Consider the following 21,351-nt stretch of genomic DNA (forward strand, 5'->3'; position numbering starts at 1 on the left):
AGAATATTTTAGAAATAAACTAGTCTAAAATAAATATCAGCCAGTAATCTATTTCTTGATGATCTGTGCTTTCTCCAGTTAGTTGGGGAATCTTACTGTTCTGATTACATAATTTCAGAAGGGACAAAGTCAGAATCCAGATTTATTCATGCTAAAAAGTGGCAGTGGGTCATAGATTTATATGGAATTATGGAGGAGCAGAAACGTTGGCCCCTTTCCTTCTGGAAGTGAAGAAGAATGGGGCCTGTTTTTCCTTCAGTTTATGGTTGTTAGACAAGCCTACATTTGTAGGGAACACCTAGGGGTGATGGCGTGTCTCTTCTATGCCAAGTATTACGGCAAACATACTATATGCAAGGCACAGCACAAATGTCGGATAACCACGACTGCCACCAACTATCATGGAGATACGATCTGCTTGTAACATTTTTAGAATGTGAAAATTGGGGACTTAAGAAGGATAACCATTCATTTAAGGAACGAGTTTCCTTGTAACACTAGGATTTCAGCTAGAATTTCTCTGTTTTCAAGAAAGTCACATAGTCGGGAGAACTACAGCAGAGAACACATACTACATTTTTGTAACTGAGGATTACAGTAAAAAGTCAAGGACAAAAGCTATTTCCAGTGCCAGAATTATCAGATGCAGGAGCAAAATCCTAGCACATGAACAAGGACTCTGTATCTATTGGTTAGAAATGACATCATGCTTTCTAAAGAATCATGTTCATTTTTCCTACCTCTAGCAAACTGAATAGTCTAGAGCTCCCTCTCCTGGACATTATGATGTCTATCAATCTCGCTATCCTATAAACCAGAAAGGCAGAATTTATCCACAGCAATACATCATTTCATGGATGTTTATGGTCCTTCTCACTTGAGTGGACATTCTTTCAACCCGACATATAAAGTCATTTAATTCTGTCAAACAATGAGGAAAATCTTAATGATCAAAATGAGAGGAAGTTCTCATTATACACACTACCTTTCGGCTGGAAAAATGACCATGTTTGCCCAATTTACTGTTAAGCGCTTCCAGGAACATCTCATCGGTGACTTTGCCGACATTCATGCAGGCGTCATCCAGGATGGCAATGATGCCCCTGTGCTGCTGCTCCACGAGGTCCACGATGATCTGATTGTTGAAGTAATCAATCTGTAGGACACAGCAAAGGGGCAATTCCAGAGGGAACGGAAACCAGGAACAGGTGCAACAGCAATGCCTCCATATGTATCAGGAATTTAAGTCACTTTGGCGTCAAAGAGGTGAACAACACTAATGAGGGATAACGCTAAAATGAGCACACATTCTAACAGAGGTTTTTTTAAAAATGTATTTGTGGGGCTTCCCTGGTGGTGCAGTGGTTGAGCATCCACCTGCCGATGCAGAGGACATGGGCTCGAACCCTGGCCAGGGAAGATCCCACATGTCGAGGAGCAGCTAAGTGCGTGCGCCACAGCTACTGAGCCTGCGCTCTACAGCCCGTGCTCCACAACAAGAGAGGCCACGACAATGAGAAGCCCGCGCACTGCAAGGAAGAGTAGCCCCCGCTACTCTTACAAGAGAAAGCCCGTGCCCAGCAACGAAGACCCAACACAGCCAAAAATAAAAACAAACAAATAAATAAATTTATTTTAAAAAATGTATTTGTGGACTTTTTATCATAAAACATTTTGTCTTAAATGAGTACAGCTCCAGGCAAAAATTATAAAGTCATGTTTCTCCCTTCGCTAACTCTTGTTTTAATCCTGTCTTCATATCCTGCACCTAATCTTATTCATCAGACCCTCAACCTGTTGGCTGTTAACCGCAAGACCCAGATTTCACTAAGTACCAACAAATAACCTTGAGGTATTCATTGATATTGAACTTGATGGAGTTAAGGTGTTTCCGAGAACTTGCATTTTTAGTTACACGGCCCTGGCTGACTAAAAATCCCCAAGAGTATCTCCTTCAGTTTTCCAAAAGTTAAAAAGCACACATGGGTCTAACAGAGGTTTCCAGGGTACAATATAAAAAATTTAATTCTGAGATATAAGTATCCGTAAAGAATAAGCTTTGCATTTGCTTCCACAAGGCTGAATAAAGTTGTAAATAACTGCATGCTCTCTAGCCACCTCAGCACACACGAGGTCTGTGTAATAATCCTCTCCTACACCTGTCTATTCTGATAGCTGCAGCCTACGTGTCACCATACACACAGAAAGCACACGTGGCCCTGACTCGGGAAAGCTGTAGTGCCCCATTGGAAGGCGGGCAGCTTATACATTTTAATCTTGTGTGTTGATGTGCCCCACCTCACTTAGGAGGTACTTGAGCTGAGAGTTGTCCCCACTACCTTCTGTAAGATCGACACACTCACAATAGAGTATTACTGTGTCTCATGGATCCCTGTTCGATGCTATTTAAAATCCAAGGGCTCGTGCCAGCTATCTATCTGTGGCTTTCAGCTCCATCCCTAGTCTTGCAAGTCCTCCTCTGTATTCCATGGACTGAAAGTCTGCAAACTGGGTGGCTTTTCTGCAAACTTTGTTTTTTATACTTTTCTGGTTTGTCTAAATCAGTGATTCTCAACAGAGGGTGACTCTGCCGCCCAGGGGCATTTGGCAATGTCTGGAGACATTTTAGGTGGTCGCGACTAGTAGAATGCTGCTGGCATCCAGTGGGAAGAGGCCAGGGATGCTACTAAACACCCTACAAAGCACAGGACAGACTCACAACAGTTATCGGGTCTAAAATGTTAGTACAGAGATGGAGAAGCCCTGGTCTAAGTATTCACTTTTATTGTGGGCACTTATTACATTTCTCATTATGGAGAAAAGTTATTTCTATCTTTGGAAAAAATATGCTTAAAATATTCAAAAAGCAGGAACTCTGTATTAATTAACAGCTGAAATCGTAGACTCTGTGACTATGGAATTAAAGATTAAGTCTTTTGTGCCAAGAACAAAAGAATTAAGTTCCCCAAATTCCAACTGTGTAACTAAAAGTGATTAGTCTTTGCTGGAGAGTCCAGCAGCTTCTGGTTCACAGTTTAATGTGGCTTCAAACATTGCTTACAGTCGTGGGTTTCAAACTAGGTTCTTCCAGCAACCTGGTATTCCCAGGAGGTTTCTTAGCAGATGCAGGGGACAAAGAGAGATGAGAGGGGATGGCTCAGGGGCACAGGGCTCTGGGGCTCCCATCCTCACTCCAAATAGAGCAGCTTTGTGCCTGAGAGTCAAGTTCTCAGCACCTAAAAATGACTTGTAAACTTGCACCAAAATCATGTAAAGGCGAATCAATTAGGGAGACAAGACATTATGAATCTCTTGGTGGAAGTTCACATACCACCTATGAAATAGACGGTGATCCTGACACCAGTCGAGACTCTAGATCTAATAACCAATGTACAAGACATATAAGAAACAGAGAAACAGATTAGGTGACACCTTGGGAACCCCATTAGCAAAATCCAGACAGTGGGAAACTCTAAAGAACAAATGACTTATTCTCTCAACAAAAGATTGCAAGGAAAAGAGAGAGAGAGAGAGAGAGAGAGAGAGAGAGAGAGAGAGAGAGGGAGGGAGGGAGGGAGGGAGGGAGGGAGGGGAGAGAGGAGAAAATTGATGGATGTTCAAGAGGCGTATCAACCAATCACAGCATAAGTAACTTATTTGGATCCAAATTCAAACAAACCGTAAAAGCAAAACCAAAAGCTCTAAGACAATTGAGGAAATGTGAAATATGAACACTGGCTGCATATTTGATGACATTAAGGAATTACTGTTAATTTTTTAGGTGTGATAATGGTGTCGTGCCTATGGTTTTTTATAAGTCTTTATCTTTTAGAGAAACACACTGAAATATTTACAGATGAAATAATGTGATGTTTGAGATTTGCTTCAAAATAATCTGGGGGTGGGTGGGGTACAGATGACACAAGACTGGCAATTCCCTGATAACTATTAAAGCTGAGTGATGGGTACAAGGAGTTTATTATATTGTGACCTCTGCTCTTATGTGTGCTTGAAATTTTCCATAATAATTTTTTTTTTAATTAATCACTACGTTCTAAAGTTTGGGGTTTTTAAAGGAAATACTTGCCCAGATGGAGATTCTAATTTGGGGACCCGGGCTGTATTCAGTAACTATTATTTTGGAGTGAGCTTTCTGTTACCGCTAGGTCACATTTTTCTTGCTTTATTTCACTAAGAATTGTTTTAAAGGGCTTTTGCTCCTTTTTCAGATGCTTGGGATAGTCTCCTGCAACTGTTGACTTTTCCCTTTATCAACTATGCCTGTGGAATTTGATATTCTGATTGTTAAAGGGTATTTTGGACCAGTATCTCTGAACCACATCTGAATAACAAGTTTTATGATTAAGTTTGCTATAAAAACCTAAGCCCCAGTTATAATCGTGTATTATGTTATGCAACAGATTCGTTCTAAGAAAGCTGCGTGTAAACTTAACTGAATTGAATTCCATCTTAAACATGTAATGAGACTTCACTCTTTGAATCAAAACTGTAGGTGTTCCTTTTAAAAAGTAATAATACACCCTTTGCTTTATTTGTAAATATGTAGAATTCATACTACTATACTTGAACAAAATTGTTACAGTATTCTAACATTTAACACACGATGGATGGAAGGCAAAGAAGAAATTTGAAGCAGGAAAGCTGGTTATCATACCAGTATCTCCTTTTTCTGAATGAGAGGAGATGGAAAGTAGGAAGATGGGAAGGAATATAAAAGTAATTTAAATACAGCATTTCAAATAGCTTTTTACTGCTTACACTGGATATCAAAATACAAATACGGACTTCATTATCTATACTATTTGGCAAAAGGATAAACACAGAAATTTACGGAAACTCAGAGAGGTTTTTGATTTTTTTATGTCTGTCCTCAAAATTGTTTAAAAATACAAATTTCAAAGAAAATTACAAGGTCCCATTTCTATCGTGAACAGGAGGTCTAACTGTCATGTTTTTAGCTGTGATCTGTGGTATTGCACCCTGCATCAGTCATACTGTCTGGCTGTATCTTATCGGACTAGTGACAAATACAAAGTTCACAGAGAGCCAGGAGAAGAGAGGTGATAACTGTTGTGTGACACAAAGGAAAGTAAATGGAAATCAAAGTTAATACACCTGTTTTCATGCATGGGTTTCAGGGAATATGAACCTCATTAACCAAAGACAATAAAATGCCACTTGGCTTACAAAGCAGGAGAAGAAAAAAGGAGAAATAAGAGCAAAAGAAGAAAGAAGGAAGGGGAAGAAACTCAGTTTGGAAGCAAAGTTCAGCCAATTGAAGGCACAAGTTGCTGCTCTGAATAACTTACAAATGATGCTAAACTCTAACAGATGTGAATCAAAAAAACTATGTGGTATCAGCTGTAAAGTGAACATAAGTTTACTGATTTTCAACTCAGCCTTTTCTGGGCACCAACCAGGCTCCGACCAAATTAGAGAAATCCCACCTATCAACCCTGAAAATGAACTGTAATATTTCAATATCCTAAACAGGAGAGCTAAGGTTTAGGTGTTTCAAGCACCCAAGAAGACCAGCAGGTACCCAAGATGCTACGAGTTGACGTTATCGTGAACAGTCTGTACGAGTCCACTCACGTGCTTCCAGGGGATCCCTTCCCGCTGGTACTCCTCCTGTTCTTGCTTCAGGACCAGCTGAATAAACAGCTGCTGGAGCTTCTCATTGCAGTAATTGATGCAGAATTGTTCAAAGCTGCAAGAAAAGGAATCAATTAGGCTCAAACAAACAAACAAACAAAAAACAATAGGGTTTTCAGGACCTTATCCGGTTTACCTGTTGTTGTCGAAGATTTCAAAGCCGTAGATATCCAAGACACCTATAACCGTGTTCTTCCCGTGGATGGTGGTGTCAGAGTTCTTGACCTCAATAATATCATTGATGCGAGAAACAATCCAACAGAAAAGGCGCTCATATATGGCCTGTGATGAAAATGACATCGTAAATTCTTGCCCATTGGAAATGAGTCCCCTGTTTGGATTTGTGATGTTTTAAATTCCTATTGAATTAAATTCGTATTGACCTCCTCCTTACCATTTAGCATAGCTGTTAATCCTCTAAGCTGAAAAATGCAGATCATCTGTTTAAAAATTATACGACGTAGCACGATGGTTGGAGTTTTAAAAGATTATTATGGGTCACTACATGTGTTGAATTCCAACAACATTCCTTAGGTGTGTTTCTGTGCCCTGCTAAGACCCATAATTTGCCTACTGCCTCATATAAGTCACTTCATGGCTTTATTTTAATCTCATCCACTATAAAAAAGCAGAGAATCAATGAGTTCTATGCCCTATGGATTCTAAATATATAAACATTGATGTATAATGCTAAATAAAGATCTGAGCCAAAAGGCCACCATTTCAAATTCCTTGAGAATCAAATACACAGTCAACGCACAAGGATACACACGCAAACACACACAGGGACAAAGGCACCACACACTCACACACATTCACATCCTGACACAAACGTGCACTGCAGTGTCACATCTTTAGAAAACCTTTCCTTAACATCTCCCTCCAGCAACCCGCTCTCTTCACCTACACACATCCATACACATCACCTCCATTCCTCCCCTCGCCCTCCCCCCTTTACGCTTCCAGCCACTCCAGTCTTCACGTCTCTCTCATGACTCCACTGAAATGGCTCATCAAGGACCCCAAGCGCCTCTATATGGACCCTTTCTTGTACCTCTACTGGGACATCTTACTCAGATACTCGGCATCACTCAACCCAATTTCCTACTCTTGTCTTGAAACATTCTGCTCTCTGGGATTCGTAATATCACACTTTCTTGTTTGTCAGTTGGTTTTTGGCCATGCCAGGTGGCATGCGGGCACTTAGTTCCCCAACCAGGGATCGAACCCACACCCCCTGCAGTGGAAGAGTGAAGTCTTAACCACTGGACCCGCAGGGAAGTCCTGAATCCGCACTTCCTTAATTTTCCTCTTATTTCACTGGCTGCCCCTCCTCGGCGGCCTTTAGGAGGTCTCCTCCTCTACCTGATCTCTAAAAGCTGGAGCTCTCCCTAGTCCTCTTCTCTTCACTCCCTATCTCCTCCCCTTTAAGTCATTTCATACAACATTAAAGAATGGTGATATAATATTACCCCTAAATGTATCACCTGATTGCAGACCTCTCCTCTGAGCTCCTGGCTCCCGTGTCTGACTGCCTACCTGACAACACTCTTGGATGTCTCACAGCTGTCTCAAACTTATGTCCTGTCTGGACTATTGATCTTCCCACCTCCTGAAACTGTTCCTACCCAACTTTTTTTTTTAAAATTTAATTAATTATTTTTATTTTTGGTTGCACTGGGTCCTTGTTGCTGCGCACGGGCTTTCTCTAGTTGCGGCGAGTGGGGGCTACTCTTTGTTGCATCGTGCGGGCTCCTCATTGCAATGGCTTCTCTTGTTGAGGAGCACTGGCTCTAGGTGCGCAGAATTCAGTAGTTGTGGCTCACGGGCTCAGCAGTTGTGGCTTCGCGGGCTCTAGAGCACAGGCTCAGTAGTTGTGGGCTTTGTTGCTCTGCAGCATGTGGGATCTTCCCGGACCAGGGCTCGAACCCGTGTCCCCTGCATAGTCAGGCAGATTCTCAACCACTGTGCCACCAGGGAAGTCCTTCCTACGCAACTTTTAACCGTAAATAAATAGAAACAGAAACTTGGGGATTCATTCACTCATTCAATGTTTGCTGGGTACTTGCTCTGTGCAGCTTGTGGGAGATACTGTACCAAGTAACATGAACACTGTCCCTGTCTCCAAGGAGCTCAGGGAGTAGAGTGAAGGAAAATCACACACACGCGCGCACACACGCACACACGGATGAGGTGCCTGGGATGTGAGGAGACTTCAACCTGTTCAGTGTTCAGAAAGGCCAGGGATGGCTTCTCTGAGAAAGTGGGCTGAGATCAGAAGGATGGTAAGAGTTAACCAGGTGAGGGGGAGAGAAGAACAATCCAGGCAGAGGAAACAGCACGTGCAGAGGCCCTGTGGCTGGAAGGATAAAGGGATAAAGACAACATGTAAGGCCTGAGAGAAGTCTAATGTGGTAAAGGGGAGAAACGAGTCTGGAATATGGCAGGAAATGAGACAGGAGAGGTGGGTTGGACCATGTCAGAAATTATCTTTGATTCCATCATCCCCAGAACAACAGGTCCTGTGGATTTCATTCTCCAGATACAGTCTGTCTCAAATCCTCCTCTTTTCCCCATTTCCACTGCTACTTTCTCTGTCCAAGCTGCTATCATCATCCTCCTGGATTACTGAAATATCCTCTTAATTGGTCTCTTTGCTTCCACCCTTGCCCTACCCACTGCTCCATAAGATTCTCATACTAAGGTCAGAGCCATCATTTTAAAAATTCAAACTTGCTGACATTGCCTCTGCTTAAAATATGCCACTCTCCATTGCATTTGGATAAATTCAAATTCCTCTGAAGACTAAAAACCAAGCAAGAGGTTTACAAGAGTAAAAAAATGGAGTATGTAGCAACCTAATCAACCAGCAAACAAGAAAAAGAGAAAATGTAAACTTGGGAAAATAAAATATTTGCCACATGGATAACAGACAATAGGCTAAAGTTATGAGCTCTTACAAATGGACAATAAAAAGATAACAGCCCCAAAGAAAAATGTACAAACGTATACCCAAAGAATTCTCAGAACAGATGTAAATACTTTACAAAAATAGGAAAAGATGCTCAAATACACTAGCAATGAAAACTAAAGTAACAATGAGGTATCACTGTACACCCAGAAAATCAGTCACTTAAAGCTTCAGATCAGGGTGTCCTTTGACCTGCTCATTCCTGGGAAGCCATCTAACTGAAATAAAAGCACTGGTGTGTAAGGAAAGATGGACAAGAATTTGCAGCACTGTTTGTAGTGGCAAAAAAAAGGGAACAAGGTGAATGACATAAGAGGTGGATGGTTAATAAATTATGGTCCCATCACCACACAGACACTAAAACAATGGGTCCACCGATTGGCTTGAAGGAGACTTGCACGAAGCATTATCGAGTGAGGAAAGCAAAACGAAGGGCCACAAAAGGGGCCTGTGCAAGCGAGGGGCCCTGAGCTCCCCAGTCAGTTGGCTTCTGCTTTTCTGAGAATGTTTCTGGCAGCGATGCTCACAGCCATGGGGTGCTGAGACCGTGCTGGTCAAAAAGTACCACTCTGGTTTCAAAAGGCTTAACCTACTTTCCAGGAACGTCTGAACACCTCCTCATAGAATTTCACTAAAAATGAAACTGAGATCAACACCAGGCTGTGAGATAATAGAAAATATACTGGTCTCTGCCCCTGGTTCCCGGCACAGAGCTCTTGAAACCCTTGTAGTTTCCTAAGTGATACGAACACTGGGAGCATCTCTTGTTCTGATGTTTGTCTTGGACCCCATCCCTGACCCGGGGCTCCTAAAACCCTTGTAAATTTCTGAGTGATAAAAGCATTAGGAGCATTTTTACTCTACGGAGGTGACTCTGAGTGTGCTCCTAGCTGGGGGCTGGGCACCAGAAACACCAAGCCATGATTAGAAGCTTGGAATTTCCAGTCCCACCTCTCATCCTCCAGAGAGGGAAGAGGGGCTGGAAATGGAGTTAATAATTGACTGTGCCTACATGAGGACGCTCCATAATATCCCCAAAGTACAGGGTTGGGGAGCTTCCCAGTTGGCGAACACATCCGCACATTGGGAGGGTAATGTACGCCAACTCCATGGGGACAGAAGCCCCTGTTCTTGGGACCCTCCCAGACTTTGCCCTGTAGATCTCTTCATCTGGCTGTTGGTCTGTATCCTTTATCATATCCTTTAATAACCGGTAAATGTAAGTAAATGTTTCCCTGAGTTCTGTGAGCCACTCTAGCAATTAATGGAATCCAAGGAGGAGGTTGTTGGTACTTCCCATCTATAGCTGGTTGGTCAGAAGCACAGGTGATAAGCGCGCACGCGCGTGCGTGTGTGTGTGTGTGTGTGTGTGTGTGTGTGTGTGTGTTGGGGGACAGGCTTGCGGGACTGAGCCCTTACCCTGTGGGATGTGATACTATGATACTATCTCCGGTAGACAGTGTTAGAATCGAGTTAAATTGCAGGACACCCAGCTGGCATCACAGAGAACTGGTGGTGTATGGAAACAACCTCCTCCCCATGATGTTAGAAATTTTGGTACCAGAACCCTCACAAGGCAGACACAGTGCCTTTAAAATCCCACCTTAGCGAAGGCATCCCTGCCGTAGCTGGCTTCCTGTTCTGTGTGTTGCTTGTCGATGATATCACGACCCGTAGCCACCGTCCGGTAAAGGAGGGCTTTCTCAACCATGTCTGTCTTGGTGGACAGCAATTCTGCTATGATAGATACAAGCCTGCCATTTTCAATCAGAGGCGTGTCACCATCCACTACAAACTTTAAATTTCCCTGTATCAGAAGAGAAAAACCAAGACACACCACTTCCAGTGAGATTCTGAAACACGATGTCAGGGATATATTTGCTAGTTTAAGAGAGAATTCCAAGGGACCTTGTTTGGAGTGCCTATTTTCCTAAATACATTAATATCTCAACATATAAAAGCCTAGTGTTTTATGCATTTTTCCTTCTCCAGACACTCATCTATATTTTAATTTTCAGCATGTGTTTTTGATGGATGGAAATTTTACATTTTTATGTAGTCAAATCTATGAATCATTTGCTTCAGGCTTTTTCTTTGCTGTTATACTTAGATCATTCCTACTCTGAAGATTTTATGAATATTTAATGTTTTCTTCTATTCCTCATACAGCTATTCTTACATTTAAGCTTTTTATCCACCAGAATGTATGTTGGTATGTGGTGTAAAGTAAGTTTAACTTTATTTTTTCAGATGGTTAGTTGCTCCGACACCGTTAATTGAATAGTCTAGCTTTTCCTCCTGATTTGAAATATCACCTTTATTACGTATTAACTCCCACCAAGTTTTTGAGTCCGTTTATATTCCACTCATTCAATAAGCAATAAATACTTATTAGCCACCTACCAAGTGTCCAGCACATGAACTAATCTGCTGATTACTCTGGTGCTGAATTTATGCAGCAAGTTTTAAAGTACTGTGGCTTTTACTATCATTTTAAACCTGGTGGAATTAGTCGTGCCTCCTCTCCCCTGCTCCCCCTACCCCACTACGCTAACACATTTTATTCGACCTTCTTACATGTTTATTGTTCTAGGTAAATTCTAGAATCATTACATCAACTGAAAGACAAAATTCCTCTTTGGATTCTGAAGGATTATTGTAGCAGCGTATTTATAAACTAGTTGAAAGAATGAGACAATTTAGAATGTTAAAGTCTTCCTAGTCAGGAGCATTTAAGAGATTGTTTATATACTGCTATATAATATTTTCCATATAGGTCCTGTGTATTTCTGATTCACTTAAGAGTTAAATCTCGCCACAGGAAAGTGAAAGGTCGTTTTTATTCCAGATTTGTATCCATGTTGTCACTCATTTGCTACCAGGTTACATGTTCATTATGTTTTCAACATCTCTAATCATATAGACAGTAATGAAAGGACTCTGACTGATGGTTCTTTACTTCTAAGGTTGGCGTGATGTGTGGAAAATAACCTGTGCATAAGTGGGCCAGGGTGGTCCGTGGTGTTGGCTGCAATGAACTGGATGTGCTTTTAAGCCAGTCATTTCCAGTCTATAAAATGAGATCGCCAAAATTCTAGTTCTAGAAATCTATGATTCTATGTTTCAAATGCCTTTAGAAATTTGCTCTGTTCAAGAGATTTTAGCTTATCCCACTGGTGGTCACATCACTGCTGAACCCTTTTACCTTTGAAATTAACCAGTTCGAAGTCTGACATACCAGGAAGGCAGTGAACGAACTAAAGCCACTGTCTCAAAACCCACGGTGGCTTGGAAAATCCCTCATATTATTAGAACACGTAGGAGGAAACTACAGATAGAGTAAATTTCTTCAAAATGTCAGAGGAATTTTCTCTACATAAATTACTTTTTACAAAACCCCAAATCTTCTGAAATAACATCCTAGTCCCACAGGGAGGTGCGAAGAATTCTGAAAGGCGTCCCCACTCACCAAGTGAAGAATTGTACCCAAAATTTTATACACTGTTTGAATCTCCTCGGGCTGGAAGCCAATGACTTTCATGGCGTCGGCTACTACCTTGAATTCTGCAGCATCATTGATAGACGACTAGGAATGAAAACAGGAAACTGAGGTCACAGACGCTGCATGCGAGCATTAACATCCAAAAACTATGAGACTAAATTCAAGCATAGCCAAGGTCTTGATGCTTTTGGAGTAAGTCATTGAAGGGATGATGGGTATTCAAAGAAAATAAAAATGGTTTTGGGGGTAGAAACATAACGCAGCACCCACAGTGCCCAACTGTGAGAGTCGCCGTCACCTAAGACAAGCACGAGGAACATTTCTGGAAACTTCGGTGAGGAAGCAAGCCCTGAGCTGGCTCAGAGAAGCTCCAGGATGAGTGGAGGAAGTGGCATGAGATGTGAGACCACAAATGGAAACTCTTGACTGACGGAGCCTCCGAGACATACGCCTGGCTACCTACTGTCGTCTGTGGCTTTCTGTTCCACGATTAGTCTTGTCCTGGCTGGAAACAACACTCCCACGCGTGTACGGTCAGGCTTTCTACTCCACGGGTGGGGAAGAGCAGGCCTCCCAAAGCCAAGGGGCCTGCCTTGATCATTCAGCAAGCTAGGAAATGGTCTGGGACTATCACGTCACTTTTTCAGGCATTCAACAAACATTCAGCAAGTCAGATCTTTAAATGGCACAGAAGTGCCGCTGTAGAATAAATGTCTGTCCCCCAACCCCCAAATTCGTATGTTGAAATCCTAGCCCCCAAGGTGATGGTGTTAGGAGGTGGGGTCTCTGGGAGGTGATTAGGTCTTGAGGGTGAAGCCCTTACGATGGGATTGGTACCCATATAGAAGAGACCCCGGAGATCCCTTGGTCCTTCTGCCCTGTGAGGACACAGCAAGCAAGCACCACCTTTGAACCAGGAAGCGTGCGTTGACTCTGCAGGTGCCTTGATCTTGGACTTCCCGGCCTCCAGAATTGTGAAAATCAACTTCTGTTGTGTATAAGGCACCCCAGTTTACGGTATTTCTGTTGTAGCAGCCCAGCCAGACCAAGACGGGGGTTCAAAGATAAATCGCCTGCCTTGAGGATCTGTAGCCCTCAGGTTGGAAATACACGTGTGTCAATAAAATTTACAATAAAGCAACGGTAACTGCCTATCTTAGCAGTTTTCCCAAAGCAGCATCTGCGCAGGGCCTGATCTCTTCCTTGGTGAGTTTCTGCTCTGGCCGGGACACAGACACCTGGCCTGATGCTCACCTGCTAAGGAACAGCACAGGGAAGATTCCCCTCTGCCTGATGGGCACGTGTTCCTCTAACGTCCAGGACACGACCAGGCAAGCTCTTCCCCCTCCCAGCTCTCTGAGTGAGACGGGCAACCTTGTAAAGTCTCAATTTCCTCGTGGGCACGATGGGCATAATAATACCTTTCTTACAGGGTTGTTGTGGGAATGGAATGAGAACTTATATAAAGCACCTCCCTAGTTCCTAGCACATAAAAAGCACTTGAGTATCAGATATTACTATTATTAGATGGTGCAACCATGTCGAAACTGCAAAGAAACCAGACACAAAGTCTACGTGTCGTCCTGAGGACAACTGTCAGCTGCTTACCTAACAGGCTTTCCCCAGACCCACCTCTTTCTTGTCGATAGAGCCCTGATTTGCTTACCCCTCCCTGAGTGCACCCGTTCTTCAGAGTTGGCGCCAGCCTCAGGAGGTAAATCTTCATTGGTCTAAACAAATCACAGGGACCTTATTCCCTTTACCAAGTGATTGGTCAGCCATGGGCATGTGATGCCATTCTGGTCCATAAGACATGAGGTTTCCCTAGCTTATCAAGGGTTACGGCCAGGAACGTTTCCTCTGCCTGTGACTCCTAGAACTGCTGCTGCCATTTGGGGACCATGAGGAAAATCAGCTGTAGCAGACCAGCCCGATCCAGTGAGGATGGCAGGACTGGTAAGTGGGAGAAACAAATGAACATCTGGGTCCCTATCAACACCGTTAAGGCACGGAATTCACCACGTCTGGAACTGCCCCATCCTAGGGCTTCTTGTTATGTGAGATAACCAAGTTCCTTATTGTTTTTGGTGACTTTTAATTGGGTCTTACCTCACCTGCAACCCACAGGGTCGTAATTGTACATGAGTCCTATATTTGAGAATAGCTAAGTAAAAGTATGACACACAGAGTGCAATACTTTACAGTTACTAAAATCATTCTATTAATTTATATTTGTTTACATGGGAAGATATTAATGATTATATTATAATATAGTAAAAGGTTTATTTCATCAGGATTTATTGTATGATTCCATGAATAAATATATACACATAAACTGTTGTTATCAATAATTATCTCTGCATGGTGAGCGTTAGCATATTTTTATTTCCTTTTGGTTCATCTTTATTTTAGGTTTTGACTGTGATCATGTATTGCTTCTTTGTTTTTATTAGAGAGGCAGAAAAAAAGGAGGGGGAGGAATAGGAATGGAAAACTTTGATGGAAAGGGAACCTAAGCTAAATTTAGCTTTGAAAAAAAGGCTAAATGTTTATTTAATACTTGCTTTCTGCGGGGCTCTACATGATCGGGCCAAAAGCCACTTGGTCAATAAGACAATTCGATTTAAAAAGAGTATTTTCAGTCACTGGCTTTTTAAGTGTTGATTTTACAATCCTTTATACATCCTTAGAGTACCTCTGACCTATGCTCAGAAAGCTGGAGTATTGCCCTCTGGGGTTTTGTTGTCTTTCAATTAATTTTCAGCCAAACATCCTGTTCTCAGACGACTGTAAAAGTAAAAAATTCATGCAACTTAAATTTCAAACAATGGAAAATTAATTGCAAAACGCTAAATATCATTTATTTATATGCACAATAATCAAAATACCATTAAACCAGTAATGCAGATATAATTAGCTTAAGATGAAGAGCAATAATTACAAAAAAGAAAAAGAAAAAAAGAAACACCTCCCACATCTAGATTCTTTCCTTTTATAAATTCTTTTATTTTTCCCAACTACAAAAGCTGTGCATTTTCGATTATAGAAGAAACGTGAAATGCGGAGAAAGCAGAACACAAATATCCATCATCTCATCCATCCAGAGTAAACAAGTAAAACCCTGGTGCACTGCCCTCCAGATCTCATTCCATGTATGTCCGTGTGTGTATATGTGTGCGTGTGTGTATGCATATGTGTGTGTGTGTGTGTATATATATATATACACACACACACACACACCTTTCCCCCAACAAAACTGGATAACACTGCAATTGCTGTTTTATAACCTATCATCAATAAGCTACTATATTACTAGGATTAGCTATAAAATGGCTAGCAGAGATTGCATTATATATATAGCAGAAAACTAATTAGAAATAAAAGGGCAAAAAGATCTGCATATGTGTGAGCAAGGGCTGACATGCAAAGGAAGGGGAAAAAAATGGAAAAAACTTGAAGGCTGAATAGAAATGCTCCAAGGGTCACAAAACTATTTCTAGAACACATCAAAATCATTATTGGAAAGAACAGTGAATGGCAATCTTTGATATCCATGTTCAACCACAGTGCTTTTATTTATTTATTTATTTTTAACCACAGTGCTTTTAAACTTTCTTTTGTCTTACCAACTTGCCTTTGGCCAAATGATATGGTACCTTCTTTTGCGGTGGGTTTCCTACTTGTAACAATATTTTTATAGTGTCAAAATAAAAGTAATAGGATTAAAAATTTTAAAAAACCCCACAAGATCATAAGAGAGAAACTTCTTTCCTATCGGATGGTGATAAAATACAGTAATGGGTTATTAAGCAAAGTTATTGAGTCAATAATATATTGAATCTCCGTCCCTGAGAATTTTAAAAATAGAATAGAATAAAAGAGCCATTCATTTGCCTAAAGGCAGCTGCCTGGACCAGATAATTATTTAATGTCCCTTCTGATTCTCTGATTCTATTTCTGAATCATCTCAAAAAGGAAACTCTTACCTTTAATTGGGCTCCAACATGGATGTAGTTGTAGGATGAAAGGGATTTCTGGAGATGCAGAGAGCGGAGCATCTGCTCTGAACCTCCTTGGAGTAGCTGAAAAATAGTTAATTAAAAATAAGTTAGCAAAATACATCCTGAACCTAACACACCATGTATTCTTACTGGTAGTCTAGCTTTTTTTCATTTTCTGGGCCAATTCACTTAGGTCCTCCTGTTTCTAGCTTTGAAGATTATTTTTTTAAACCTCAAAGGTAATGGCTTCAACATCATCAGTGATGGACAATGTTATACAGTCATGAAGAAAATTCCTTAAAAAAGTCTTAGCCCTTTCACAACATAACTGGCATGAAAGGTTTTGCTTTGACTGTGGCCATTTGTAAAACAGGAGCTTGTGCTCTGTGGTGGTCACGTGCTTAGCAGCCTTGTTATCTGGACAGCATAGGGTTATGTTTCAAATTCAGAAAAAGTCAATATTGCCTCAGAACTAAGAGGTGTCAGCAGCCAGTCATATGTTGAATCCCACTGGAAACAAACAGCTTTTCCTCATCAATCTCTATATCCCAGGAAAGGACAACTGGGTAACCAGGACTGTAGTGTTGGACAAAGACAAATGCCAACACTTTCACTCAACTGCGGAAAAAGTCAGGTTCCTGAAACGAACAGAACTCTTATATTTGGTAGAAAGCTAGTTTATTGGAAACATGGCGAACTGTCAACAAAAACACAAATACAATACGCATAGTCCTTCTACATAGAACATGCATTTTAGAAGGCGATACATTTAAATCCTCTATATTAAACTGCACACTTTGGTTTACTGAAAACATGTAACTACTGGATTTTTAAAATTGATTTTTTTAACGAAAACAACACTGAATTTCTAGTCCCATCTCTGGAACACCCCAAAATGGGAACAAAAGCTTCAATTCAAAAATAAGACAAAATTAATTTAACATATTCAGAATGTACCATTTCAAAAGCTTTTAGGGTCATTAAAATGTTACCTACACTGCAAAGAAACACCGGGGATGCTCAACTAAGGCAGCTGTCTGGTTGGTTAACCACCTGCTAGCTCTTTATAACAGCCATGCTCGTCAAGTCTCTGAAGAAGCCCACGGGGTAGGGTGTATGCGTGTGTGCACACATGTGTAACGCATCGCGGGCCAACAGAGGCATGGGAGGCACAGGACAGGAGAGAGCCCCAAATAAAAACATCCATTTCCTGCACAACTGAGCAAATGGTTGATTATCTGCATAACAGATTACTAACCTGATAGAAAGAATGAAAGCTTCTTTCTCCTGGCTGTTGCACAATCACTCTAGACTAAAAAAAAAAAAAAAAAAAAAAGCACATTAAAATCATTAATCTGATGAGGGACACATATACAATGCAATACTACTCAGTCATAAAAAAGAATGAAATAATGCCATTTGGAGCAACATGGATGGCCCTAGAGATTACCATACTAAGTGAAGCAAGTCAGAAAGAGAGAGACAAATACCATATGATATCACTTATATGTGGAATCTAAAAAATAATACAAATGAACTTACTTACAAAACAGAAACAGACTCACATACACAGAGAACAGACTTGTGATCTCCAAAGGGGAGAGGGGATCGGGGGGATGGATTGGGAGTTTGGAATTAGCAGATGCAAACTACTATAGAATATATAATATAGAATGAATAAACAACGAGGGCCTACTGTATAGCACAGGGAACCATATTCAATATCCTGTGATAAACCATAATGGGAAAGGATATGAAAAAGAATATACATATATAACTGAATCACTGTGCTGTATGGCAGAAATTAACACATTGTAAAAATCAACTGTAGTTCAGTAAAATAAATTTTTAAAAAATCATTAATCTGAGAATGTACTCCTATAAGAAAATGAGAGCCACTTTCCCAGGGAATCCTGTATCAACAGTGCACTGAAATGTCCTAAAGACCGCACGGATGGGACCAACCTAAAACTAGATCTCCTCTATGGGGTTTTCTGTGCAATTTTTTGACAATTCTTTTTACTCTTTTAAAAACAGAGTTCCTTAAACTTTCTGAAAATGAAGCTATTTTGATTTTTTAAACCTAGAGCCTAAAGAGGAAACTTTTTGGGTGGGGGGATTGCAAGTGGGGAGAATAGGAAGGAATGTTCAGGGAGGAATATTCTCAACATTCCCTTCCTGAGGGTCTGCTGGCATTTCAAAGAGCAATGCCTTATATCCTGTAAGAAAGTGAGCTGAACAAAATCCATATACAGAGACCTCTGCTTTAGATGGCTTCAGAAAGACTGCTCTTAACAGAGGACTCAAGATGTATGTTCACTCAAGGGGATTCTTTTGGTTGAGCACGTACGTAAAGTGCAGCCATGAAACATTCTGGAAAAAAGACCGATAATAACTGGCACTTCCTGTCATTTTTCAACCGACTCTGATAAAGCAAGATTTCCTTAACAGTCTGACTTCAGTTTAACAAACAAAAATAAGATTTATACTGCATTCTGCTGCCACAAAGATCGCTATGGTGTGACTGAGATGGAAAACATTTAACTGAGAAGGCATGTCAGTTCAAATCTGAGTACAATTCAAGATGGAGACTTAACCCAGTAAAGTTCTAGTAAAATCTCAACTGTAATAACCAGGTGAATCTCCTCAAGATTAGTTAGGACACAACCTCTCTGGCAGTCCCAAGAGGAGAGTTTTAACTGGAATCTTCTACAAATTGGGCCTATCATTCACATGGGCAGATAAAAACACACTCTAAATTTTCACACACCTAATGCAGCATAATTAGACTGTAAGATCACAAAGTACATCTATGTTACTATAAAGCAGTGAACAAAGAGAAACTAGAAGAAAACGAGATTGCCAATTAAAATAAAAACATGGGAGGTTGTGTAGAAGGAGTAGAAGTGATTAGTCCTAGATAGGTTTTTGTTAAACCTTACCCAAAAGTTGGCACCCCTCACCACCACCCCCACCTAAACCTTTACGTACAAAGTCTATAACTTTTCCCAGCTTGATACTGTAAGGGCTAATAAGAGAACACAAAAAGAGATTATTTTGCCATAGAAAGCTAACTGAGGAGCAGGAAGGAACAGAGAACAGGATTAAAAGCTACTTTGGGGCAATGAAAGAAATTCTACTAATATAATCAGGTTTTTATAAAAAACATTCAGCATTAACAGACTCATAGATACAGAGAACAAACTGGTGGTTGCCAGAGGGGATGGGGTTGTGGGGGACGGATGAAATAGGTGAAGGGGATTAAGAAGTACAAACTACCAGTTACAAAATAAATAAGTCACGGGGAGGTAATGTACACAGGGAATATAGTCAATAATACTGTAAACTTTGTATGGTGATGGATGGTAACTGGTCTCATTGTGGTGATCATTTTAGAATGTATAAAAATACTGAATCACTACATGGTACACCTGAAACTAATACTGTAGGTTAATTATAACTCAATTTGAAAAAACAACTCTAGGCCAAAAAAAAAAAAAAATCAGCATTTGCAAACATTACCCTCAGAAATTAAGCACTTTTTACCTTCTCCAGTAAGTAGTTATTGATATGTCCACCAATAGGGTCCCCCTTGAAATCAAAGTTGATATCCATGTATTTTCCAAACCTGCTTGAGTTGTCATTCCGGTTGGTTTTGGCATTTCCGAAAGCTTCCAAGACACAGTTGGACTTAAGCAACATATTCTTCACTCTTTAACACAGATAAATGAAAGTCACTGTGAAAGTTTTAAAGGCTGGGGCTTTAAAGAAACTAAATTTCATTAAAAGACATGCAAATCTGTGTACAAAGATGCTGACTGTAACATTGTTTGTAACATCAAAAAATATATATATTACAAACAACCTAAATGTCCACCAATAGGGATGGATAAAAATAAATTTTTGTTTCCCAGTATAATATGTAGTGACATAGAAAGATGTGCAGAAAACATTAATGAATGAGAGATGAAGTTGCAAAATAATACGTATTGCAGGATTTGTGTGTGTGTGTGTGTGTGTGTGTGTGCACGTGTGTGGGGGCATGTGTGTGTGTACGCACACACACACGTGTTAGTATAAATGCTTACAAACCTGGAGGGTACAGCACGCTTCACTATGGTTACCTAGGTTGATGAGGTAGGTAGGGTGGAATTTCAGGGAACTTTCATGTTTTACATCATGCTGTAAATTTTACTGTTTCTTTTCAACGAACATATTTTATTTACATAAAGAAAAATCCTAAAAAGAGATGTTCTGAAAAGAACGGGTGATACAGAAAATGATTCTATTTTTTAAAGTTCTTGCTTATAAAGCCTAGTGAAATTTACTGCATTTGGTTAATACATCATAAACGTGGTCCTGATTAGTTTAGAAACTGCTCATCATTTCGTTTGAAGCTGTATGGAATCTCTCTTTGGTACCAGGTATTTAAGTCATTCTTTATTCGATGAATGCTAACTCTTTATAGAGCAGTCTCTCCCAGTGGATGTATTTTAACTTCATTTTAGGCTTTATGTCTTTGTTTCTATTTCACTGACAAAATTCCTCTTATATGGGCATATCGCCGAAATAACCTGATGTACCAGATCCCCTGGTCCTTCCACTACCACTGTAAGTGACCCTACAAATTTATCTCCTCATGAATGAAAGTATAATTATAATTGGGGCAAGGGAAACTGCTTGCTTATGGTAAATAAAGGAAAGTGTCTATCAAACTGTGGTAAGATATGCTCTTAAAAAACTAGTAAATGGGGCTTCCCTGGCAGCACAGTGGTTAAGAAACTGCCTGCCAATGCAGGGGACACGGGTTTGAGCCCAGGTCCGGGAAGATCCTACATGCCGCGGAGAAATTAAGCCCATGCACCACAACTACTGAAGCCCGCGCGCCTAGAGCCCGTGCTCTGCAACAGAGAAGCCACTGTGATGAGAAGCCTGCACACCACAACGAAGAGTAGCCCCCGCTTGCCACAACTAGAGAAAGCCTGAGCGCAGCAACAAAGACCCAACACAGCCAAAAAAATAATAATAATAATAAAAAAACTAGTAAATGTAAATATGCCTTACTCCACTGTACCAACTGGATTTAGAAATAAAATTAATTTAGTTCTCAGCCGGTTACTCTCCTCAGCTCCAAAGGAAATTTTAAAAACTTACTTATATCCTTGTTCTTGTCCTATTAGGTTGCAAATCAGAATCAGAAT

At 40.7% G+C, this 21,351-nt stretch overlaps 1 protein-coding gene across 3 annotated transcripts in view; it reads right to left on the bottom strand.

Moving 5' to 3' along the window:
- MYO1D (myosin ID) overlaps positions 1-21,351 on the bottom strand; it is a 346,572-nt gene that overhangs the window by 225,483 nt on the left and 99,738 nt on the right. For all 3 annotated transcript variants that reach the window (XM_067714337.1, XM_067714339.1, XM_067714338.1), the window contains exons 4-11: positions 19,697-19,862; positions 17,409-17,462; positions 16,136-16,231; positions 12,117-12,233; positions 10,251-10,454; positions 5,813-5,958; positions 5,617-5,731; positions 986-1,156 (exon numbers count right to left, since the gene is read on the bottom strand). In XM_067714337.1, the coding sequence (XP_067570438.1) occupies positions 986-1,156; positions 5,617-5,731; positions 5,813-5,958; positions 10,251-10,454; positions 12,117-12,233; positions 16,136-16,231; positions 17,409-17,462; positions 19,697-19,862 (1,069 nt within the window). The remainder of the gene's footprint in view (positions 1-985; positions 1,157-5,616; positions 5,732-5,812; positions 5,959-10,250; positions 10,455-12,116; positions 12,234-16,135; positions 16,232-17,408; positions 17,463-19,696; positions 19,863-21,351) is intronic.

Source organism: Pseudorca crassidens, chromosome 19 (assembly GCF_039906515.1).
Source record: "Pseudorca crassidens isolate mPseCra1 chromosome 19, mPseCra1.hap1, whole genome shotgun sequence".
NCBI classification, from domain to species: Eukaryota; Metazoa; Chordata; class Mammalia; order Artiodactyla; family Delphinidae; genus Pseudorca; species Pseudorca crassidens.